The sequence below is a fragment of the Tenrec ecaudatus genome, chromosome 18 (genome assembly GCF_050624435.1).
Source record: "Tenrec ecaudatus isolate mTenEca1 chromosome 18, mTenEca1.hap1, whole genome shotgun sequence".
Lineage (NCBI taxonomy): Eukaryota > Metazoa > Chordata > Mammalia > Afrosoricida > Tenrecidae > Tenrec > Tenrec ecaudatus.
This window is the reverse complement of record NC_134547.1, coordinates 5,817,451-5,842,858: the sequence shown is the minus strand read 5'-3', so window position 1 is coordinate 5,842,858 and position 25,408 is coordinate 5,817,451. Positions and strand designations below refer to the sequence as shown.

Below are 25,408 nucleotides of genomic sequence, written 5' to 3'. Positions count from 1 at the left end.
AGTCCTGCCTTTCAACAAGCAAAGTGTGTCACCTGCACATCACAGGTTGTAATACATGCCTTCCTCTAATCCTGATGCCCCATAGTGAAGCTATTCTCTATTTGCTCAGCATACAGATCGAGTAAGTATGGTGAGAGGCTAAAAACCAGGCCAGCGGCTGAATGGAACAGACCATCAACTGCTATCTGTAAATTCAGGTTGAAGTTGAAGAAAATGAATTCATTTGAGTCAAAATCAAACCTTAAGCACTATCTTTACACTGAATCTAATGTAATCGGAGAATGTAAACATCTGTTGTTAGTTGCCACCCAGTCAATTCTCACTCATGAGTGTCAGGTACGCAGAGTAGGATGACACAGGACTTTTGAGACTGTGGTCTTTGGGCAGATTTTCAGGTCTATTATCCAAGGCATCTACAGTGGGTTAGAACCACCAACTATTAGCTGGTAGTTGAGCGATTAACTGTTTGTGCCACCAAGCAACTCTAGAACCAGAGAATGTAATGTAAAATGTACATTAGATGAAATAAACGGAGCATGGTTGGATCAAGGAATTTCTATGCAAAATGTGAGTGAAAAAATTCCTAAACATGGTTTCAAAAAGTTTGTGGAAATTTTCTATACTTTCAATTCAATTTTTTCCAACTTTCTAAAGTCCTCTCATATTTGAATGAATGGGGGAGACTTCTATTAATGTAAAAGCGACTCAAGATATTTTTAAGTGTCTATGTCTTTTCTCTCTACCGTGATTATTTTGATAGTTGGACCCTCGTTAATTCAGTAGCTACTAATCACGTGTGACTATCTCAGTGTAAAATAAATTTAATTCCTCTCTGTGACCAGCCACTTTTCAAGGTCTCAATAACCACACAGTGATCACTATCTCAAGACAGTTCAGATGTAGAACATTCCCACGATGGCAAAACATTCTATATCATAGAAAAAATTTTAAGTAAATACATTTACATGATAGTGAATATTTTTGTCATGAAAGGGAATGAGCCACTGGGACTATTGAAAACATTTTTTTTTTGACTTCTTAAAAAATAGAATTGTCTCAAAGTTTTACCTCTGTGTGTGATTAGAGCGCCTCACTATCAGTCTGAAACTAAAAGGGTGAAAGCAGAAAAGAGAAAACAGTCATACAAATAAGAATAAAATGAAGGATGAGAACCTCAATCTAGTCTAAGGTGTAGGAAAGTGTAGGAGGGCGGAGGAGGTAAAATCCCTTCTGTGGTTTGGAGAGGAACTTGTCTATGTATTCGCTCCCAGGTTTATCATCTTATTCTGTGCCCTGCTGAATTAGAATATGTGTAATCTACCGGCAATCTGCTTTTATAAAGACAAAAAAAACAACCCACGATGGGGCAGTTCTCCTGCGTCACAGTGTAGCCGAGTAGGAATGGACTCTTGGCACCTAACAACAACTTGCTGAGTGAAAGAACAGAATCCGGGCGGCGCAAGTGGGAGGAAGCAACTGGGCTGCGAACCGAAAGACGTAGGGTTTTAGCCCAAGTATTTCGGCGCTGGAAGGAAAAGCGAGGCTGTCGGTTCCGGTAAAAACCCCAAAGCTTCGGACACCCCATAGGACAGTTCATTTTCAGCCCAGAGATCATTAGAGATCGGAATCGACTTCACGCCAGTAGGTATGTGAAAGAAGTCAGTTTAAAAATAGAATAAAGGAGTACGTGCTGTCAGATTTCATTCATAAAATGCAAACTCATTTACAGGGACAGCGCACGGAGCCGCGGCGGCCTAAGAGGGTACGTCCTTTGTACTTTGGGGGGCTCGGGGGCCGGGGAGTGGTCGGGATGAGGCTGGCGGGGCTCGCGACGCCCATTGTTTCTGTTCCCGTCGGGATCGCTTATTGTCCAGCCCAGCTCGGTTCTCCCAAACCCGGAGGGGTTTCCCCAAAGGCGCTTCCACCCCCGGGTCCGCGCAGCTTCCCGCTGTGCGGACGCTGGACTTCCTCCGAGATGGCCGTGCCTATTGTGCTCCCGAGAAAAATGCCACATCGCCGCCGCGGCCGCATTTTTTGTGGAGGCGGGGGTGGGGGTGGGGGGTCTCGGCTGCTTAAATTTTCGTTACGGCTTCTGGATACTTCCCGCTAGCGGCACGGCGATTTGAGGGGCTCAGCGACCATTTCCCTTCCTCCCCTCTGGCGGCTCGGGCCAAGGGGCAGAAAGTTGTTGTTCGTTGCCAGGGAAGACGACGCTGACTCATCGTGCGGTGCACACAATAGAGCGAAGCGTTGCCAGTTCTTACCGCCAAGGTTATTTTTTGGTGTGCGTGCGGGGGTTCTAACCGGCAACGATGAGGTGATCATTTTTTATTCCCGTGCCCAGTCCGCTCGCGGGAATTTACCCCCAGCCTTGGGGGAGCGCGAGCCTCTGGAAAATAAAACAACAAAAATAAAAGAACAACAACAACAAAAAAAAACCACTTGACAATTTTCCTCAGGGGCTGACAGGCCGGAAAACGGCACGGTGGTAAGGGCCGCCCCACGCCGCGAGAAGCTCTGCTCATTGGTGCACAGCGTCCACGTGACCATCTGTACGTCATACCTTCAAAGATGGCCGCCCCCAGCGTGCCCCGGCGACGCGGGCGCGGCCATATTCGCTGGTGAGGGAAAGTCGTAAACCTGATTCTGCGTGCTCCGTGGAAACGCCGCGGAGCCTGGTCCGACGACCTTCTCGGGAGAGGCGGCAGGGCGAGGGGACTCGGAGTGGAACAAGTTCGCGGAAGTAAGTTCCGCGCGTGCGTGATCACGGCGGACTCAGGACACTGAGAGGGGTGTGTGTGTGTGTGTGTGTGTGTGTGTGTGTGTGTGTGTGTGTGTGTGTGTGTGTGTGTGAAGAGGGCGGACATACTGTGGGTTTGTGAAACCAGGGTGTGTGTGGGGGGAGGGGCGGTGTGTGTGTGTGTGTGTGTGTGTGTGTGTGTGTGTGTGTGTGACACGCAGACGTCCGTACGGACTGCCTGTAATCGGGGTAGTTAGTTGTGGTTAAGGAGCTCAAGTGGCCAGTGACTAAAAGTGTGGAGCGAGGAACGACGTGTGGCCGGGGTGTGGTGGGGGGCACTGATTTGGGGGGGCTCGCGCATCGAGACCCAGAGGGTGGGGTTCGGCGATGACTGCGCCTTCTGGCTCGAGTTGTGTTATTGATTTGGGGCGCAGCGCTCGAGGAGCCATTTTGGGGGGCGGGGGGTGTCGCTGTGCCAGTGTGTCTGGTCCAGATGGTGGTTGATGGGGCGGTGGCCAATGCGGTTGGTGTGGAGGTTTGGGGACGCTGGACCGTTGGGGACTCTGAGCCCCCTGCCTGTGGGTGGGTTGACCTTGGCTGTTGGAACAGACTTGGTTTAACTTCTCATCGCCTTCAAGTTCAACTCCTTGCTCCGTGGCTCATTCTCTAACTCCCTATTTAACGCCCTGCATTACCCTGTCCTCTCTAACTAGCGAAAGTTTAAAAAAAAAATTGGAAGAGGCGCTTATAGCAAGGGCTCAAGTAGAAAAGATTTTGGAAATGATGATGGCAACCGATGTACAAATATGCTTAATACAATGGATGTCTGGAATATTATAAGAACTGCAAGAACCACCAATAAAAATGATTACCAAAAACAAAAGAGAAAAGAATTGGAGAAATCAACGACTCAGCATATCTGCAATGAATGAGCGTTCTCTCTGCCATGCAGTTTTTAATTGCTTCCTGAAATCTCGCTGCATACTTCTTTGCATCTTTTCTTTGGGGTTTCATATGAGAATGTGTAATGGTTGCTTGCTTGCTCCCCAGGATTTGCTTCTTTTTTTTTTAGGGTTTGCATTTTTTTTAATTAGTTGTAAATTTTATCCTTGTAGGAAAGCTTGTAAAGCCATGCACTTACACTAAAGATTTCCCAGAAGCAATTTTATTTTAAATGGGATTTTGGATATTGTGGTGGTTTCTGATTTAAGATGTAGTTTGGGTGTGTGAAAATCATTTGAGGAAAGTGAAAAGGACCAGTCATCACCATTAACATTTTGCTGTGGATCTCTTTGTGGGTGTGTTAGGGTGGGTAACAGAAAGATACTCTTTTTGGAGAAGAAAAATAGACTTTTGCTTTGCAGAACATGCAGTAACTTTAATCACTAAATGGAAATGGATAGTTTTAATAGCTACATAGTGTTCTGTTGAATGTATGCATTCATGCCACTGTTGTGTAGCTTTTAGTTCCTGTTGAGTTTGACTGTTTTGTTTTTTGCTTTTGTTTGTTGTTTTTTTTTACTCTGACTCTTGACTCTATGCTGACACAACTGTGTGCACCATAGGGCTTTCAAAACTGGTTGGGCTTGAACTGCTAAACTTTGGGCTAATATAGTTCATCGCTTAAACACATGTGCCACCTAGGGCCTCTAAAATCTTCTTGAAGGTATATACCTATGTGATGCTTTACATTATCCATTTTCCCACTTTTGCCAGTATTTCCTTTGCAGAAAGCCCTGCAAGTGGAATTTTAGGTAACCGATGTGGTTTCTCAACAGATAAACAATTATTCCCAAGAAAAGGACTTTGTGTGTGTTTGGGTGGATAACAATGACTCTAAGAGTGGCTCATGCTTGCTTTATATAGCTACCAATTTTTTATTTTTAAATTTTGTAATCACCAACCTGACTAAAAAGGCATACTGAGATAAAGTTTATTGCGCCAAACTGGCCAATAAACACATGTGGGGTTAAAATGGCTCGGTGAGCCTCACCTTTCTAGTTTTCGGGTCTCTTGCTTTGTGATGGTTGGACCTGGGTGCAGCTGCCTTATCCAGTTCCCTGCTTCAGCTTGCTAGGCTCACTTCCTGCAAGACATCCCTGAGGAGAAGCCGCATTGACCTACCCCGATGTAGCCCTGGGTGCTGGAGCAGCCGTGTGGAGACCCCTGCCAGCGCTGAGATGCTTATACATTCACTGATTAGGCTTTCCTCCTGCAGTCGATGTCATAGTATGTGTTTTGTGAGATAGAGGAGGACTTTGTGGATTGGTGTCGGACATATGAGTTAATATTGGCCTTGTGGTTTTGGGCAGCACTGGGTTGGGATGTTTCCTTGATGTGCACTTAACCTTTATATAGTGTACTCATAATACTGATAATTTTCCCCACTTATAATTATAATTCTTATTTGATTATTTTATAAAACAGTTCTGCGTGGACCCATGATGGAGCACAATGCTGTATTGTTTTTGTTTGTTGTTTTTTTTTTGTTTTTTGCATAACCCAGTTTGCAAAAAACTATGGATGATAGTGAGAGAAAGCGGAAATCCATTTGCAGGGACCTACGTGGAAAAAGCCTCTGGTGAATTCCCTCTGACCATAGAGCAGTCATGTGAATAGCCTTGTATCAGGCACAGTGCATTGGGAAGTAGACATAAGTTAAAATGTAACACCTTTATCATTTAATCTCCCTTTTGGCCCATTTTAAATTTGTCCTGGTGTTTAATATTTTCTGCTTTTTATTATTTTGTTGCTTTATTTAATTAATTTATTTATTTTTGTTGTTGTTTTAAAAATAATGTCCTACAACTCTTATCACAATCCATACATCCATTGTGTTAAGCACATTTGTTGCCATCATCATTCTCAAAACATTTTCTTTCTACTTGGTATCAGCTCCTCATTTTCCCTTCCCCGCCCCACCCCCATGATTGAAGTTTTGTATTGTATGTTATGTGTTATGTCAATAAAACTAAAAAATATAAAAACTAAATAAAAAGAAAAAAAAATCAATGTTGATATGCTGCATGCTGGTCTTCATCTCTTTAGTAAGAGATCTTTTTAAAAAAATCATTTTATTGGGGGCTCATACAACTCTTATCACAAAGCATACATCCATCCATTGTAAATTATAGTTGTACATTTGTTCCTTCATCATTTCCAAAACATTTGCTTTTTACTTGAGCCCTTAGTATCAGCTCATTTTTCCCCTTCCCTCCCCACTCCGTCATGAACCCTTGATGATCTATAAATTATTTTGTCATATATCTTACACTGTCTGATGTCTCCCTTCACCCACTTTTCTGTTGTCCCTCCTCCACGAAGGAAGTTATGTGTAGATCCTTGTGATCAGTTCCCCCTTTCCACCCCACCTGCCCTCCACCCTCCAGGAGAGCTTTTATTCACATGAACATAGCATGTTGGCTGACCAACAGGATTTTCTTTTTTGTTTCTAATACTTTTGCTTGAGAGGATTAAGCTAATAGGACTCAAATTATCTCTCCTTTTCCTTTCCCCCCACCAAAAAAAAAGATATCTTGTGTTCACTCTATGTGTTGTGTGTTTCTGTGTTTTAAAATGTATGTATCCATGAGAAAATAGCCATCTTAAAAGTTGCTGTTATTTTTTGTATGTTTGTTTATGTTTTCTGGGTCTAGTAGGTTCCAAGCGCAGGGGCACTGGGCCAGAGGATATGCCTCTGTCCCATATCTTCTTGGTGGTACTCCAGTCACCCATTTATTCTCCTGGAATGACTCGTTCCAATTTGCTTGTTAAGGTTCCATTCAACTTATTTGCCTGGTCCTACCTCCATAAGGGTGTTATATACTTTATTTGTATTAGCAAGTTATCCAATTCCTATGGTGGGCCACAGCACCTTATTTATATAGTCCTACTCAATCTTTTTCTGGGAGCTAGAAAACTATGGCTGAAAAGACCATATAAAAGTGATCCATCATACTACAGATTGGTTTCTTTTCCTTCAGTGTCATTGACTACATTTTGGTATGAGGTTGTGCAGACCTCATGAAACAATTTACTTTTTGGGCTGTTGTTTTTGGTAGTCTTTTGAAAAGTTTATGTAAAGATTTCGTGGTAAGGTCTTTTCCTTAAATGCTTGGTTGAATACACGGATGTGACCAAGTGAGCCTGTATTTGCATTGTCGAAAGTTTTAAAAGGTTATGTTTTTCAGTAATTTTATAACTGCCATTTAAGCTTTTAGATTTACTGGGCCCCAACTGTTCACAATATGCCCTTACCACGTTGAAACTTTGTAACATTCCCACTGTTGTCTTTTCCCCCTCCATCTGATCTTTTCCCCATCTCTTTCTTATTCAGCCTTCCCACCAGTTTCCCAATTTTATTAATTTATTCCCTCCTCTCCTGCCAAGATAAATCAACTATTGAGGTTTTAATTCCTCCGTTGCGCATGTCTTTGTTCCCTATTTCATTAATTTCTGTAGTTCATTATTGCCTTCCAGATATATAATGCTTATTTTGCAAACATGTAAGGATCTCCTAGTTATTATTGTTGTCTGGATTCATTACAATATGGCCAGAGAACCCATTCTCTGTGATTTCATTCTTTTGAAATCTTGTGAACTTTTTTGTTGTGATACAGCATATTGTCAGTCATTGACAATGTTACATGTGTTACATGTTTTCTACTGGGCCTAGGGTTTTGTATGTGCCAGTGAAGTTAGTTTTATACACTGTGGTACCCCAATCTTTTTTCAGAGACCCACGTGGTATATATGTACTCCAGAAGCTAAATATCATCCTTTCTGGGGAACGATCTACACAGAAGATACAGATATAGAAGCTACACAAAGAAGAGGATCCCAGCTGCTGGCAGCCATTTCTCAAAACAGACAAAAATGATCAACGCCCAGGTGATTGCTTTTTTCTTCCCTTTATTACCTAAGGAATTTGTCGTGTGCTGTTGAGTGGATTCCAACTCATAATGACCCTGTAGCACAAGTGGAACTATTCCACCGGTTTCCTTTGAGAGCACATCACGAGGTCTCTTCTCCCATGGAGTTTCTGGTGGGTCTGACCACCATCTTTTCTGCTCACAGCTGAGCTCTTGAACATTGTATCACATGAGTGGTTGCCTGCCATAAAAACTCCATGCGGAATCATGATGCATTCTAAGATCTATGCAGTGAATGTGACGAGAAGACAGATGGTTCTTCAGGGGGTGTCAGTCTTTCATGGCACTTCCAGCTCAGGTTCTTCCTAGGGGCGATGATGGTGTTTTGCTCCACAGCCTGAAAAAGGCCAAAGCAACTTTCCTATGACTCTTGTTTTTATTATTTTTTAAAATAATTTTTAAAATCATTTTATTAGGGACTCATACAACTCTTATCACAATCCATACATACATCAATTGTATAAAGCACATCTGTACGTTCATTGTCCTCATCATTCTCAAAACATTTGCTTTCCGATCCTGTGACTATTTATTACAGGATACCTCCGAGACCTCGTGAGAATAGACATAGCAAATTCAAGGGACACTGTTTTCCAGAAGGCCAATGTAAGGTCACTCAAGGGCTCAGTCTTGTCACTGTCTGGGTTGAGTTAGCAATTAAATCCAAATGGCTGAGGAAAAAAGAAGGATTCTGTAACTTCCAAACAGTCCTTCATGACCAGGTAGCTGAACTGCTGTTTTAGTACCAATTTGACAAGAAGGCAGGAAGGAAATGAGACCAGGGAGGGGTGTGGTTGGTTAGGATCCATCGTACTTGCTTTATAGCCTCACCTCATCTCAGGAAATGCAGAAGCTTTCCCCATTTTCACATCTGATTTCCATCCATTCTTTTTGTAATTACACAAGTGACTTGTGGGTACATTTTAAAAGTAAAAGAATAAAAAACTCCTGACAATCAAGGAGTGACCCAGGAAAGAACCTTTCTTCTTCATGACTTCTGGCTTTGTGCCCTTACCCTGCTTTATCATATGATCAGGAGTGTGTGCTTGGTGTCCCGATCTCGTGTATGCATCTGTGCATTTACGTATTAATTACATATTAATACACATTACATATTAATACACGCATGTGTACATCATCACCTATACTGATCCATAACAGCAAACCCATTGACCTAAAATGGTATAGTATGGACATCTACAAGAATCATGTCTGTGAGGTAGGGGACAGTGGGGAAGGAGGGGGAAAATGAGCAGCAGATATTAAGGGCTCAAGTAGAAGGCAAATGTTTTGAGAATGATGATGGCAACAAATGTACAAATGTACTTAACACAATGGATGTGTGCATGGATTGTGATAAGAATTGTACGAGCCACCAATAAAATGGTTAAAATTTAAAAAAAAAGAATTTTCAGGTTTCCCAAGTCTGCTCTCTCTCCTATTTTAGTCTTTGAAATTACATAGGGATAGATTATCCCTGAATTTGCCCTAGGTCTTCCCTGTCTCCATTGCCCATGTGGGAGGCCCGGCTTCATGAACGACCAAAAGGGTCCTGAGGAGCAGCTGTGCAATTGAGGGAAAATAGAGCGACAGAGCGTGCAGGGAGCTCGCCTTTCCCGACCTCCGGGACAAGGGAGAGAGGGATGACTGTATTCTCCCACAGCGCGGGGCCAGCCTACAACTAAGAGGGTCCTATGGAGGGCGTGTGCAATTGAAGGGAAAGCATAAAAAGACAGACAAAAACATTTAGAGTGCTCGCCTCTTCCGTGAAGCTAGGAGTGAGAGTAAATGTATCTAACACTGAACTTAGTCATATAGTCTGAGGACATGCAGACCTCATTCCTCAGTCACGTACATCACAGATGGGCAGTTTCTTCACCCTGGAGGGACCTGAGCTTACCGGGGGAGAAACCTCAGAGTGGTGTTGGGACCAGGTAGTGAAGTGTTGGTCTTCTCTTCTTGAGCAGGAAGGCCAATAGAGACATGTCCGCTCCTATACACAAGGATCTCAGGCCACATACGAATCAGCCAGGAGCTTGTAACAAATATTTTTAGAGTAGCATTATTATAGGGGGATATGTGGGACCCCACATCAGGATGGGTCCTAAGGGACAGGTGTGTAATTGAAGGGAATAAATTAAAAGGCAAACAAAAGTGTTTAGGTGCTCACCTCCTCCACCAGCATTGGCCTTCCAGACTCTTTAATTATGAGCCGCACACATTCTCTTCCAGATCTTTAGTTTCCCACATTTCCCCCTTTCTATGTTTTAAATTTAAAAGGGCTACAAAAGCGACATGGCTACAGTCTATGTGGCTGTGGGGGGAAAGGGCCCCTAACAAATCATCACAGGGCTGGTAGGTGCAATTATATGTCGATAATGAGTAAATAGTATAGTAAAGTCATAGAGCGCATGAGAGATAGAAGAGAGATTGAAATAATGGAGTCAGACACCTTTCATGGTAGCATGCTCACCTCAGCCCTGCTTGGTGGTCCACGTGGAAAGAGCTGCGGAGAGACGTTTATTGCTAACCAAGGCGTCTAATTACTTAGGAGGGGCGTGATTACAGGTAACCACATGTCACAGGAAGGGGCAGTACAATAGGCCTACGCATCACAGGAAGGGATGTACACTCGGCATATAAGCTTGACAGGAAGGGGAGGGACTTCTTTTCCCCTTTCATAGAAATCAGGGGACATTAATGGCCATGCCTTGGGCCATTGTCCATGGCTCAAGACAGTGACCTTAGCCTGTTAGATCTCTCGGGGGAGAGTTATACCTCAGTCCTGGGCTCCACGCGAGAAAGAATTCACACCGAAGCCTGGTTTGTGATCCAAGTGGGTTTATAGAGAATAGGAGCAGTTTCAGGTTTTGCAGTAAATGGAACTCACGCCAGACAGAGTCTGCGTTACAGCTGCGGGATTGAGGCCTGGCCGCTCCAGACCGCAGCCCGGCTGTGCTGCATCGTGTAGCAGCCTCTAGGAAAGAGCGTGCCAGAGCAAAATCCCTGGTCTTTCAGGGGTCCCATTAGGAGGCGTGGTCAACAGGACTGGTTGACCCCATTGGCTGAATCGAATTTACCTGGCCTAGGTGGGCCAATCCAGATGTAGCGCCCACGTAGGTGTACCATCCCTTCCTGGCCAGAAGCTCAAACCTCTGAGCATGCGTAATGGATGCCCCAGTCCCTGTACTATGCTACCTAACAATTAAAAATCCTGAAATCTTTTTTGTCTTTAATTTTTAATTCCATGTGGGGGCACTTTTGCTTAACCATAACAGCATTCCAAAATACCCCATTTGTTTTACCAATACGTGTGGGGGACCAGTATCCACAACCAAACAGGCCCAAGGGGGCAGTTGTGTAATTGAAGGGTAAATCAAAGAGACATCAGACAAGGCAAGCAGGTACTCACCTCTCCTATGGTGACCTGAACCAGAGTGAGGGAGGAATGTATTCTCTCAACAGCTTATACAATCTCAGGCATGCATGCCACATGGCACACACAGGAAGGGACTGCACTAGAGCCATACACATAACAAGTGGGTGGAGCTAGAGGCATACATCCAATAGGAAGGGGAGGTACTAAATGCATACATGTGACAGGGGGGTGCATACGTAACAAGGTGGGCGGGTTTTAGAGTTAAGATGATGCCCTTCTCTGAAGTGTCCCTGAGCTCTTCTCCGGGGACACCATCTATGATCCTTATCAGAATGGAGTGGGCTGTACTGAGGGTGGAGTGGTCAGTCTGCTTTTGATGGCAGACAACCTTCAGGCAGATAGCCTTCAATCATATACAGTAGCAACCATGTGCTTGCAAGCACCCCCTTTAAATTGGCATTATTATGGGGAACATTGTGGGGAATGACTTTTACTTAGGAGAATGTGACTGGGCTGCATCTCCAACCCACGAGCATGACAGCCTCCCTCTGCAGGAATCCTGGTCTCCCAGGCTCCTTGAGCGCAGAGAGTTTGTCTGCATACACTCTCTTCCCAGTTCCGAGTTTCCCACAAATAGGATCATATGAAAATTAAAGTAGTTGGTGTAGGGGATCTCCCCCTTTTTTTGGATCGCCTTTTTTTATAACCCGGGGGATCCCAGATTTACAGTCTTAAGCCCAACTTTTTTTTTTCTTTTGCATGATGTTCAATTTATAGTACTTTAAAAAATCATTTTATTGGGAGCTCATACAACTCTTATCACAATCCATACATCCATCCATTGTGTCAAGTACATTTGTATATTTCTTGACGTCATCATTCTCAAAACATCTGCTTTCTACTTGAGCCTTTAGTATCAGCTCATTTCCCCTTCCCTCCCCAACACCCTCTCCCTCCCGAACCCTTGATAATTTATAAATTATTATTATTTTGTCATAGCTTGCACTGTCCAACATCTCCCTTCACCCACTTTTCTGCTGTCCATTCCCCAGGGAGGGAGTTATATATAGATCCTTGTGATCGGGTCCTCCTTTCTATCCCTCCCGGTATCACCACTCTCACCACTGATCTAGAAGGGATCATCCGTCCTGGTTTCCCTGTGTTTCCAGTTCCTATCTGTACCAGTGTACATTCTCTGGACTAGCTGGATTTGTAAGGAAGAATTGGGATTATGATAATGGGGGGGGAAGGGGAACATTTAAGAACTAGAGAAAAGTTGTATGTTTCATCATTGCTACACTGCTCATCTCCTCCCTGAGACTCTTCTGTAAAGGGGTGTCCAGTTGCCTACAGATGAGCTTTGTGTCCCCAATCCGTACTCCCCCTCATTCACGATGATAAGATTTTTTGTTCTTTGATGCCCGGTACCTGATCCCTTTGACACCTCGTGATCACACAGGCTGGCGTGCTTCTTCCACGTGGGCTTTGTTGCTTCTGAACTAGATGGCCACTTGTTTACCCCCAAGCCTTTAAGACCCGAGACGCTGTATCTTTCTGTCCTCTGAGCCCAGGTCTAACAAGTTTGAAAGGATTGAGAGGGGAGCCCCAGTAGTCTGCTATGCCATTACTGTAAAGCATGTAGGGGCTCCCTCAAGCGGCTTAGAGGAGGAGACTTTGTTGATGGTCCATGGGGTCTGCTTTAGGAATTCCCAGAGCAAGACGAGCCAGTCAGGGGCAGTGATGAAATAAGCAACTTTCCTCTAGGTCCTAAATGCTTCCTCCTCCCCCACTATCATGATCCCAATTCTGCCTTACAAATCTGGCTAGACCAGAGGATGTACACTGATACAGATAGGAACTGGAAACACGGGGAATCCAGGAAAGATGATCCCTTCAGGACCAGTGGCGAGAGTGGCGATACTGGGAGGGAGGGAGGGTGGGGTGGAATGGGGGACCCGATTACAAGGATCTACATATAACCTCCTCCCTGGGGGATGGACAATAGAAAGGTGGGTGGAGGGAGATGCCGGACAGTGTAAGACATGACAAAATAATAATTTATAAATTATCAAGGGTTCATGAGGGATGGGAGTGGTGGGGAGGGAGGTTGGGAAATGAGGAGCTGATGCCAGGGGCTTAAGTGGAGAGCAAATGTTTTAAGAATGATGAGGGCAACGAATGTACAAAGGTGCATGACACATGGATGTATGAATGAATTGTAATAAAAGTTGTATAAGCCCCCAATAAAATGATTAAAAAAAAACAAAAGCAAGGGTGTTACTTTGGGAACTAAGGTGAGCCGGACTCAAATCATGGTATTTTCAGTAATTAAACCTTTGTGTAGTGTCCTGAGATTGTAGCATCTGCTCTTGGCTAGGACTACTTACAGTGAATGTAGCAATCTATGTTGTGTAGCGAACTAGCTACCAGCAGCGTATAGTTTATTATTTGTGGAGGAAAGGGCCCCCAACAAATCATCATGGGTCTGGTAGGCACAATTGTACAGCGATAATAAGTAAAGAGTACAGTAAAGTCATGGAGAACATGAGAGATAGAAGAGAGATTGGAATAATGGAGTCAGACACAATTCATGGTAGCATGCTCACCTCCCGTATGGCCATGATCTTACCAGTCAGGTCCGCGCATATCATGGGTCGAGGTGAGGTGGGGCGGAGACTGCCGGAGAGAGCCAGCCAGGCCGTAATGATGTGTTGGGGGCCCTTTTGCCCCACAAATGGCGCCCAACATAATGCGTCATTTGCGGGAAGGAATAGAGCCAATAGGAATGCCTGCTTCTGTAGGGAGAATGAATCAACCATGCTCTCACTTTAAGGCAGCACGGCTTTAGGGGAGGAACTGTGAGAATGATAGACAACCGCAGGAACATGTACTCGGACTGTCTCTCCAGCTACCAGAGTGGCGGTCTTCCAGATTCCCTCCGTCCCAGTCAGGGAATAAGTCCCAGGCTTATTTCCTTCATTGCTAATTTCCCACAATCATTGTTAGTTGCTGTTGAGTCAATTCCAAATCTGAGGAAACCCCTGTGTTGTAGAGAACAACTTCTCCATACGGTTTTCATAGATGTTGACAAGACAGTAATGAAAAGATATACCCAAAACCGATGTTTTTATGTTAAAACAATGATTTAATGGCTGCATTTTATGAAAACTTAAACTTATCGAGTAAATGGACCATTCCACAATTCCAAGATACTATACTTTGAAATGGATCCTATAAGCATGTATTTTAAAATTCAAAAGGTTTATTGATGCAGTAGATGGTTAATAAGAGCAGGACAACCTACTTTGTATTCTTTCTTGTGACACGCAGCAGCACGGCCACGTCTGACTTCATTTGACGTCACCAGGTCAGACGATCATCAGCATCCGCACAGGCCGATTCTTGTGAGGTAGAGGTCAGACATGACTCCTCCTTCCTCTAATTTTGACACTAGCCACCCCTCCCACGGCTCTCTCCTTCTTCTCTGAGGGGCTTGGTAACTCGTAACAATGGCCACACAGAACTCGGAGGCAACACTCAATGAATATGTGGCTTATTGAGGAAATAGCATGTTACAGTTCAGGATCAAGTACAACTCAGGATGTAACTCCTTCTTGCATTTGCTTGCAGGCAGATCTCTCTCTGGCCAATCCCCTGCTTGTCTTTGGGTAAAGGGTTAACAGAGCTGTTGAGCTTCACTGATGAGTGCTCAGAGGCAGCCCACTCTGCCAGCAAGCCTTCTGCTCCCCACTCTTGCTCCGTGGGTTGGCACACTGGCTGTAGCTGCCTCACTCTGTGGGCAGGTCTGTTGGTTCTGCTACGAGGATGCTCTGCCACGAATCTCACCATCTCACGTCACCTCAGCTCTTACATATCTCTCTGACTTCTGGCTCTAGGGCTAGGTTCTCAAACTTGGCTGATTATTGGTTGGAATCTTCTGGGGATCTGGTGAAAGTGTTGATTCTCTGGGCTCCTCCCTTCAGAATTTCATATTCATCAGGTTACAAAATGATCCCAGGGACCAGTAATTTCATCAGATCCCCAGTTGATTTCAATGATCAGCCAAGTTGGGAAACCTAAGGCCTTGGGGGTTTTCAGCACAGGAACGCTAGCTCAAAAGAGCACGCTCCACTCCTGGCTCTTGTTTGTTGGTTATGAGGAACGCCCTCTCCTCTGGGACCAGCTCTCGAAGCCTACCAGGATGGCAAAACTGGCCAATCCCGATTTGAGGGTTCCATGCACCATATTTGCATGGTCACACTCTCACATGGGTATGGGTCCCATGCACCTTATTTGCATACTCCCACCCCATCAATACACAAGAGTTGCAAGGCCATGGTGAGAAAGGCCATATAAAAGCAATGTAACACACCACACCTGTTTGCAAATAAAAGAGAAACCATCCTATTAAGTCTGATTGGGTTATTACAGGGAGAAAGCCACTGGTGAGAGTGCTTGGCTGCTAATCTAAAGATTGATGGTTTGGACCCACCAGCTGCTTTACAGGAGAGACTTTCTATAGGGTTGCCAGGAATCAGAACAGAATTCATGGCAATAGGTTTGGTTTGGGGGGAGCCATGGTGGCACAGTGGTTTAAGCACCTGGCTGGCAATTGTAAAGCCAGCTGTTTGAAGCCACCAGCCACGCCACGGGACATGCATGTGTAAAGATTTACAAGCCAGGTATCCCTATGAAACATTTCTACTCTGCTCCTGCAGGGTTGCTATGAGTCAGAATCTAATCAATGGCAGTGGGGTGTTGTTGTTGTTTATGACAGGAATCACTGACGTTTGATGATGTAGCCATAAAGTTCACCTGGGAGGAGTGGCAGCTCCTGGACCCGGTTCAGAAGGACCTGTACCTGGATGTGATGCTGGAGAACTACAGCAACCTGGTGTCCATTGGTGAGGACAACACCCCGCTCCTCCCACCCCCAAAAAACAAACAACTCCATTCTATGCAGAAGGCCATTCAGTGGCATTTCCTTTCTCTGTTGCTTATACTTGGAAGTCATAGCAGTGCTCTATCGTGATAGAGTTGCAGATCCATTTTTTTTCTCTATGAGAACATAGAATGTGCCCTTTCCTGAAAGAAAAGCTGCCCAGTCCCCAAATGTCGATTTTTCTCACCTTGACACACCCTACCCTGCGGGATCCAGCCCCACAACCCAATGGGCCCTTAGGAGCAGCTTGTGTGATTGTGGAAGGAAAGACGACAGCAAAGATAGGGTAAACGGACTCCTCATTCTTGATGTTGGAATCAGAGAGCGAGGGCCAGTGCAGTAAGCAGTTTATATAGTAGCAAGGTATGCAGACCTCCTTCAGGCACATACGCAAGAGATTGGGCAACATGTGAATCTGAGCTGTCTGGACCTCTTTGGGGAGAGCATCTCAAAGGAAGTGTCTGGCAGGCAAGTGAACAAATGGGGACCATCGCTCTTGAGAGTAAACAGCAGGCAGCGGATGACAGACAGAGAGAAGCATATTGTCAACAGTATGTGTGAGAAGCTCTGTCTGTAGGAAGTCACATTTTACAGAGGCTCTGTGTGAAATTTGTTCCTGGAGAATTATACGCATCTGGCTTCCTCTTAACTTACAAGAAAAGGGTGATACTTCATTATGAACTACCCAGCAGCTGAGACACGGAGGCAAAGCTGACTCTAGCAAGATAAGAGCTAAAAGGGCTCTGTCTACCTTCAGAGACAGGCGTTTTCAGCCAGCAGTGAAGAGCCAGGGGCCCTGAAATGACAGCTTCACAGCAACTCAAAGGAAGGAGGTTGTGGGGAGACCTCTTTTTGTCTGGAGAATGCGCATTAGGTTTGATTTCTCTAACTCAGAACTGTGAGAGCCTTCCCCCGCCAGAGTCAGCCTTCCAAACCCATAGTTACAAGCACAGAGAATTGAGCTGTTTACATTTTCCTCCAGTTTCTTGGCTTCCCACTCTGCTCCAAATCAGTGTGTCTCCATGGTGTTCATTTCCTATGAATAGGGTATCAAGCCGACAATCCAGATGCACCCTCGATGGCGGAGCAGGGAGTGCTGTGGACAGCAAGAGGTGGAACCCACAAGCGGATCTACCCAGGTGAGTGAGAACAAGCAGGGTGGGCGACAAGGTCATTCAAAAGAGGTATTATAGCGTGAGGGTGCGGGGGACCAGCTTCCCCACAAACGAATAGGTCCAAGGGGCGGTTGTGTAATTGAGGTGTAAAGAGAAATCAGACAAGATAAAGCGTGCAAATGCTCACCTTCACAGTCATGACTTCATGAGCCAGGTTCACGCTAAGAGAGAGAGAGAGAATATACTCTAAGGGCATGCAAGCCCCCTAATTACAGGAAACCACATGCACAACATGAAGGGGTTGTACAATATGCATACACGTAACAGGAGGGGGATGAGAAAGGGGTGTACATGCAATAGGAAGGGGAGGCACTAGGGACACACATGTGACAGGAAGGCAAGATGGGCGAGCTCTAGAGTCAAGATGGCAGCCTGACCTTGATTGTTTGAGTTGGTTTGACCTTAGGTGTCTTTGAACTCTCCTTCAGGGGAACAATCCATCATCCTTCTCAGAAGGGAACAGGCTCTACTCAGGGTGGGACAGACATTATAGGGTCTGATTGCCTTAAATGGCTGACAACCTTCAGGCAGATAACCTTCAAGCAGTTGACCTCCAGGTATACAATCAGTGACCATGTATTTGCTAACAGCACCTTAGATTTGGCACTATTATGGGGGGGTGTCATTGTGGGGAATCACTTTTACTCAGGAGAATGTGAGTGGGGCGCAACTCCAACCCACGGACATGAAGGTGTCGTCCACAGCAGCCTTGGCCTCCCAGACTCCTTAACGTATGAATGTGGAAAGTTTGTCCGCATATACTCTCTTCCTGGTTCTGTCTCCCACGTGAGGGGTATCAGAAGACTCAAACAGAGCCTTTATGTACTCCTCTCCTAGTAGCAGAACTCCTTTACTTCTAAGTCTTTGTAGACAAACTTGTTAGTTGGTACCAAGCCAATTCTGACACTTAATGCCCACATGTGAGCAGAGGAGGACTCCATATGGTTTTCTCGGGTGGGATCGTTCAGAAGCAGTTAGCCAGGCCTTTCTTCTGAGGTGCCCCAAGTGGCCCGAACTGCCAACATTTCAGTTACCAACTTGGTGCTTGACCATGGCACCATAAGGATGCCTTTAAGACACAGATAAGTGTGTGATAAAGTGTGTGATTAAGTGAGCAAATGGTGAGATAGGAGCATTCAAGGGTTGACGCTATGCTTGAAATCCAAGGCCTTTCAAGAAAAGGTCATCCACATTGTGTACAGTTACTAACTGATCAAGTAAGAGAAGAACTGAGGCACAGCATGCATCTGGTGTGTTTGCTCCATTCAGACAGGATACATATTTGTCTCTTCCTAGTAAAACGGTTTTTACAACTCTACAAGATATTAGATTCTTCCTTCTCTGAAATCCCATTCCACTTTGTGCCCATCATAACATTGAAACCTGATCCTCGGAGTACTTTATCCTTTATGGTAGCTGAAACAGCTTGATACCTTGTTTTTCATTCTTGGAAAATCCAGGAATGCTGAAGAGTATGGAACAATACCACGAGCATGTGCATGGAAATGTTGAGCATAGCAAAATTCATTTTCCTTTTAGGCAAAATCATGATATGTTTGAGTTATACATAAAAACTCTGAGATCATCTTCTTGTGCTATTTTCAAACCTTTGTCAAGACTGACACAGCCAATAAGATCCTTGTTATCTGCCTACCTCCTAACCATCTCAAAATCTTGGAATTCCCAATGTATATTTTATTTTCTACACATACAGAACTTCTCCTCTTATTATAAGAAACTTCCACCTACCCGGTTGTTCAAGGCCTATAGTTGGCAAAGTAATCACTGCGTCCTCACTTTCAATAAAAACCTCTCTCCTCCATGCTCCCACTTCATTCTTTCAGCACCTCAGCTCATGTTCAGCTTTCGTCATTCTCTACAGGGTATACTCTCTGGCATAAGATCATTATACACACACTCCTATTGAACCTGTGATTTAATTTTGTACTTCTTTTGACTTCTGTTATCCTGCTTTTCCCACCTCAAACAATTTTTTGATCTTTTAAACTACATTTACCAATCCTTAATTCCCAGTTTGTATCTTGGTTTTCTCTAAATCAAGTTGAAGTTCAAAGGTAATAAGGAAGATTTCTGTATATCCCTCACACCAGAATAGTGCCTGATACATGAGAGCCATTCATTAGTTATGTGTGGAATAAACAAATGCAGCCCTCGTCATTTTGGATCATTTGTCTCCTGCATCTCTGTGATCTGGTATTTTTCCAAATTCTATAACAGGGGTCCTCAAATTTTTTAAACAGGGGGCCAGGTCACTGTCCCTCAGACCCATTGGAGGGCCAGAGTATAGTTTTAGAAAAAAACAATGAACAAATTCCTGTGCACACTGCACATAATCTTTATTTTGAAGTAAAAAAACAAATGGGGCAAAAACACCCGGCGGGCCAGATAAATGTCCTAGTTTGAGGACCCCTGTTCGATAGGGTGGTGTTCCTCCAAACTCGGATTTAGATGCTTTCATTAAAAACCCCTTATTCTTTGCTCCCGTGTTCATTCATGCAGCATATTAGCATGTATTTTACTTTGCACTGTATTATATCGTTTTCACTAAAGAGCCACTATGTCACAGGAAATTTTTATTTCTGACATGATCATGAAGGTATTCATTATTCTCTTCTTTTCCTAGATATCTGCAAGATTGATGGCCATCTGCAAAGCCACTTGGGAAATCAAGGAATGCTGAAGAGTTTGGAACAATACCATGAACATGTGCTTGGAAATGTTGAGCATCATAGCAAAATTCATTTTCCTCTTAGGCAAAATCATGATATGTTTGAGTTATATATAAAAACTCTGAAATCAAATTTAAGTTTAGCTAATCAGAACAAAAGTTATGAAATTAGGAACTCCACTAAATTTAATGGATATGGGAAATTTTTCCCGCATGGTAATCGTGAACAATTTCATTCTGCAGTTAAGTTCCCTATAAGTACAAATCCTACCAGCACTAAGTTCCAAGTAATTCAGCGTCAGACAGTTAACAATGTAGAGAAAACCCATATATGCAGTGAATGTGGGAGAGCCTTCCTGAAGAAGTCTCAGCTCATCGATCATCAGAGAGTTCATACAGGAGAGAGACCTTATGGATGCAGTACATGTGGGAAAGCCTTCTCCAGAAAGTCCAGGCTCACTGAACATCAGCGAATTCATAAATTAGAGAAATCCCATATCTGCAATGACTGTGGGAAAATCTTTACCATAAGGAGTCGTCTGATTGAACATCAGCGAACTCACACTGGGGAGAAACCCTTTGTGTGCAACATGTGTGGAAAAGGTTTCCCTGGGAAACGTAATCTCATCATACATCAGCGCACTCATACAGGAGAGAAATGCTACATATGTAGTGATTGTGGAAAAGGTTTCACTGGGAAGAGCATGCTTATCATACATCAGCGAACTCATACTGGAGAGAAACCCTACATATGCAGTGATTGTGGGAAAGGCTTCACCACAAAGCACTATGTCATCATACACCAGCGAAACCACACAGGAGAGAAACCCTACGTCTGCAACGATTGTGGAAAAGGCTTCACCATGAAGACCCGTCTGAATGAACACCTGCGAACTCATACTGGAGAGAAACCCTATGTATGCAATGACTGTGGGAAAGCTTTTCCCAGGAAGAGTAACCTCATCATACACCGTCGAAATCATGGAGTAGAGAAATCTTATCTATGTAGTGATTGTGGAAAGGGCTTCACTGTGAAGAGCATGCTCATCATACATCAGCGAACTCATACTGGAGAGAAACCCTATGTGTGTGGTGACTGTGGGAAAGGTTTCCCTTTGAAGAGCCGTCTCATTGTACATAAGCGAACACACACTGGCGAGAAACCCTATAAATGCAATTTATGTGGGAAAGGTTTTGTTGTGAATAGTGGACTAATGTTACATCAGCGAACGCATACTGGAGAAAAGCCCTACATATGCGCTCAGTGTGGAAAAGGTTTTGCTTACAAGAGCAATCTCATTGTGCACCAGCGAACTCACACTGGAGAGAAACCTTTTATGTGCAATGAATGTGGAAAGGGCTTCACCATGAAACGCTATGTCATCATTCATCAGCAAACTCACTCAGTAGAAAAACCCTATGTATGCAGTGAATGTAGAAAAGGCTTTACCACAAAGAACAAACTCATTGACCACCAACAAATCCATACTGGAGAGAAACCCTATGAGTGCAAGGAATGTGGGAAAGGCTTCACCGTGAAAAGCCGGCTAACAGTACATCACCGAACTCATACAGGAGAGAAGCCCTTTGTTTGCACTACATGTGAAAAAGGCTTTTCCTCGAAGAGAAACCTCCTCGTACACCAGCGAACTCATAATATAGAGAAGTCCTAACACTACACAGACTGCTGTAAAGCCTTAAGGAAGAAAACGTGCCTCATACAACATCGGAGATTTCACACAGGACAAACTTCCTTTGTATGCACCAAGTGTGGCTAATTTCCATTTCCTTTGCTTTAAGCAAGACTGGTGAAATGAATTCCTTTATGTGGCCTTTTGCCTGAGTTCTTTGAAGAATACAGTTTGATTTTCTCTGTAAGCCCTGAGGAGTTTAACCTTTGCTTTTTTTTCTGACTCAGAGAGTTCTTTTTACCTTTCTCTAAATCGATGGACATTTCCAGGACAAGCTGGAAACACCTTGCTGTTTTGATACTTTTTGTCTACCCTGGGTTATACTCTGCCTTAGAATGGTGTGCACTTGGAGGGACTGGTCAATAAACTATGCAAATGAAAGACTGATAAGCCTCCTATGGGGATGAAGTCATTGTGGCCTACTAAGATGGGACTGATTAGTTCATTGCCCTGGTCTACACAAAGGGGGAGATTCATGCCTTGAAACTGGTGAAGAGTTTGCTTATAAGTGCCGCCAAACTCACAAAGTTTGAAAGAAAAGAGCAGAATGGAGAGAAGAATCCAAGAGGAAGCAAAGAGCCACTTAAAAGAGTCAGCACATGGGTCGATTTACCACTGAACAAGAAATCTAGAAGTGGCCCTGTAGCGGACTCCATGGAGATGACAGAAATCTGATGCTAGGAGTGCAGCGAGCAGTTAAAATGGTGCTATATTGACCATGGGCTGGCTCAGCAACAAATGCTGACAGAAGGGAAGCCAAAGGCAGAATGGTCCACACAACTGAGGAGGGGTATGCACCAACACCAGGAAGCCTGTACTGATAGGGTAAAGAGGAACCTGTGTGAGAGATTCAAGAGGAAGCCAGGATGGTTGAGAAGGGGATATGTAAGGCCAAGAGCATGCCTGTCATGTGGAGGATGAAAAGAGGGATTCCTGAAGAGAAGGGCTGGCTTGCTTGCATAGAAGCTGAAAGAGCTTTCCTGCACTGAAGATGGGAGGGATGTACTCTCTCAGGGAGCCTCCCAGACTTCCTGTGTTTCCTGATTCCGAGTTGTACCATGTTATTTCCTATAAAAATGGCATGGTGATATCAGACTTCATCTACACAAGGGGGAGAAGAGATTGAAAATAACCAAACCCCAGGCTTATTCCTATTGGGTATAGGGGAGTGGTGTTTCAAAAATACTTCCATTCTTTCAATTCTGATACCCCTTTTTCTCCCCTGGCACTTTGCACTTCTCTGTTGAGTTTGATCATTCATTGCAACGGACACACAGAACCCACAGACCATACTCGGTTCTAGGGCTCACTACGGAAGTAATAGGGTCAACTCGTGATCAGGTGCAGCAGGCTACAATTTAAAAACAGGAAGCACGTAGGCAGTGTGGATGGTGGTGTGGAGAGCACATCTCTTATTTTACAGTAGGGCCGATCCTATTGGCTGTGCAAGCAAGCAGGCTCTTCACTGTGCATATCCCCTGAGGACATGCCTCCTCTCTGCCACGCCATCTTTTGACATTGACTCTGCTGCTGGGCTTCACAGAGTCTTTATGGTTATAACCCTTGATCCATGTTCCAGCTCTGTAAGAAGTCCACAGCCTCTCTCACTGCTACTTGCTTCTTCCTTCTGCTTTCTTCTGTCTCAAACTTCTGTGTAGCTGGCTGCTTATATGAGGGGGCTTGCAAACATTTATGGACATTTTCCATTATCTTAAAATTGCATGCGCTTTTTGAAGATCCCTTCTATCTACAACTCTATCAATAGCAAGGCATCGCTGACCCACCAGTGCCACAAACTGACCAATCCCCTCAGGCCATAGTCTATCAATCCCTGCAAGGTGCATGCCAATCACAGGGCAGGCTGCAAGGCCAGATCAAATTCAAGTTGTTTGCAGTTACCCAGGAAATACCAATTAGCCTGCATAAAAGTAACAATCATTCTGGGTTAGAAAACTAAGTAGGGCAAAGGTAACTCAAGTGTTTAGGATAAAAAGCCAGCTGTTATCCCAAAGAACCAAAAGAAAAGGCCACATAAGTACTAATTCGATCACACCATGTCTTACCTTCCCTATGTTGATTAAAAATCCCTAGCTAGTTTGGCACTAATTCAACAGCCACTAATCACACTTGCCTAAATAAATGTAAAATAAGTAAAAAAAAAAACAAATATAGTTCCTCAGTATTGCCAGCCACATTTTAAAAGCTCAGTATCCATATGTGGTATGATGATTTAAGGTTGTTGATCAATTTGTCTGAACCATGATTCTCATTGGTTCAGCGATTATAACGTCATCTCTCATGATGAGATCTCCTATAATGCAATCCCCTCCGTGATGAGATCTGCTATAAGTCGCCAATTGACTAAAGGGAGTTTCACTGGGGATGTTATGTGCTTCCTATACACATGGACATTCTGGCAAAACTTTCAGAGTCTGGAGCCTGCATTTGGCTCATCATCATCTGATTGCCAGTTCTTTGAACTTGAGTCTGTGGTCTGCCATATTGCCTGCCAATCCTGGGAATCATTAGTCTCTGCAGCCTGTGAGTCAGCAGCCTGTTGACCTTGGATTCATTCACCTTAGCAGCCAGCAGCCCGCTGCCTGATCTGCCGGTGTTGGGGTCATCAGCTCCTGCAGATACGTGAGTCAGGAGAAGCCTCCAGCCTGACTTCTCACCCATGGACTTGGAACTTGCCAGCCTCTGCAACCGCGTGAGCCGTTTCCTTGAGAAAGAGAGAAAGTCTCTCTCTATATATATATGCATACATATATAAGCTTCACTGGTTTTGCTTCTCTAGAGAACGCTGCATAAGACATGTGGCTAATGACTAATGAATTGGACAATACGGATGTAAGATCCAGTCATCATGGCAGAACAATTATTTTACTGGACAGTGCTGGTTTATTATAGAAACTCATATTCCCCATGATATAAAAAATAAATAAATAACGTAAGTATATTATTGATTTGGAAGGTGATTGTGAATGCACGAAAGAGTCAAAATATTTTTGTCATTTTAGAGGATAAGCTATTGAAATAATTCTAAGAGATGCAATTGTCCAAAAGTTTTATCTCTGTCTATTAGAGAGACTTGGTATCTGTCTGAATACACAGCACTGAAAACATAAAAGGGTAAGGATTCCAAAGATCTATAGAATAAATAGAAGGATGAAAAATGTAATCTTAACTGGAAGGAAGCACAGGAAATTGGAGGAGCTGAAATCTCTTTGGTCTCTTAGAGAAGAGCCTTCCTTTATCTTTGCTCCCTTTGAGGGTTGGCCTCACTTCACAGATCTCTACATCTCTGTGCCCTGTTGAAGTAGGTCATGTACTTTTCCTCTTCGTGATTTCTATTTACTCTCCTGTAAGAGGCGCTATTGTCCTTTCCTCTGCTCTCATGGCATCACAGTCTGCTTTACTCTAATAAAGATAACAGTCCATGAGCCCTGCTTATGAAACAGAAATGGATATTGACCATGCAGTGGCCAGGTCAAATTTCCACTGCAAACCCTAGGTCAGCGGTTCTCAACCTGTGGGTCGCGACCCCTTTGTGGGTCAAATGGCCCTTTCACGGGGTCGCCTGAGTCATAACAGTAGCAAAATTACCTTGATGAAGTAGCAATGAAAATAATTTTATGGTTGGGGGGTCACCACAACAGGAGGAACTGTATTCAAGGGCCATGACATTAGGAAGGTTGAGAACCACTGCCCTAGATTATTGGATGATTCAGTCCAACAAAGATTTGTTACCACCTAAGGACCCCTGTTGATATAGTGCTCACCAGTTTGGCTGTGATCTGAAAGATCAGCAGTTCAAAACCAGCCATTCCACGAGAGAAACACTCCCATTCTACTCCTGCA

At 44.1% G+C, this 25,408-nt stretch overlaps 1 protein-coding gene across 3 annotated transcripts; it reads left to right on the top strand.

Annotated features, from left to right (window-relative positions):
• The first annotated feature begins 1,260 nt into the window (after positions 1-1,260).
• Positions 1,261-24,496, top strand: LOC142432365 (uncharacterized). Of its 3 annotated transcripts, XM_075537514.1 has the most exons (7): positions 1,262-1,645; positions 1,730-1,762; positions 2,460-2,743; positions 7,476-7,630; positions 15,828-15,954; positions 17,039-17,131; positions 19,812-24,496. In XM_075537514.1, the coding sequence occupies exons 4-7, from the start codon at positions 7,616-7,618 to the stop codon at positions 21,527-21,529; spliced, it is 1,953 nt and encodes a 650-aa protein (XP_075393629.1). In that variant the 5' UTR covers positions 1,262-1,645; positions 1,730-1,762; positions 2,460-2,743; positions 7,476-7,615; the 3' UTR covers positions 21,530-24,496. The 3 variants fall into 3 exon arrangements, with proteins under 3 accessions (XP_075393632.1, XP_075393629.1, XP_075393630.1); XM_075537515.1 differs by lacking the exon at positions 1,730-1,762; XM_075537517.1 differs by lacking the exons at positions 1,730-1,762; positions 2,460-2,743 and having other exon boundaries at positions 1,261-1,645.
• Positions 24,497-25,408: the final 912 nt, after the last annotated feature.

What these genes read in the sequence shown, in the direction of transcription:
- LOC142432365 (XM_075537517.1), top strand. An exon ending in CAGCAACCTGGTGTCCATTG is followed by an intron (nt 15,955 to 17,038) that starts GTGAGGACAACA and finishes TCCTATGAATAG; the next exon opens with GGTATCAAGCCGACAATCCA. An exon ending in CCACAAGCGGATCTACCCAG is followed by an intron (nt 17,132 to 19,811) that starts GTGAGTGAGAAC and finishes TTCTTTTCCTAG; the next exon opens with ATATCTGCAAGATTGATGGC.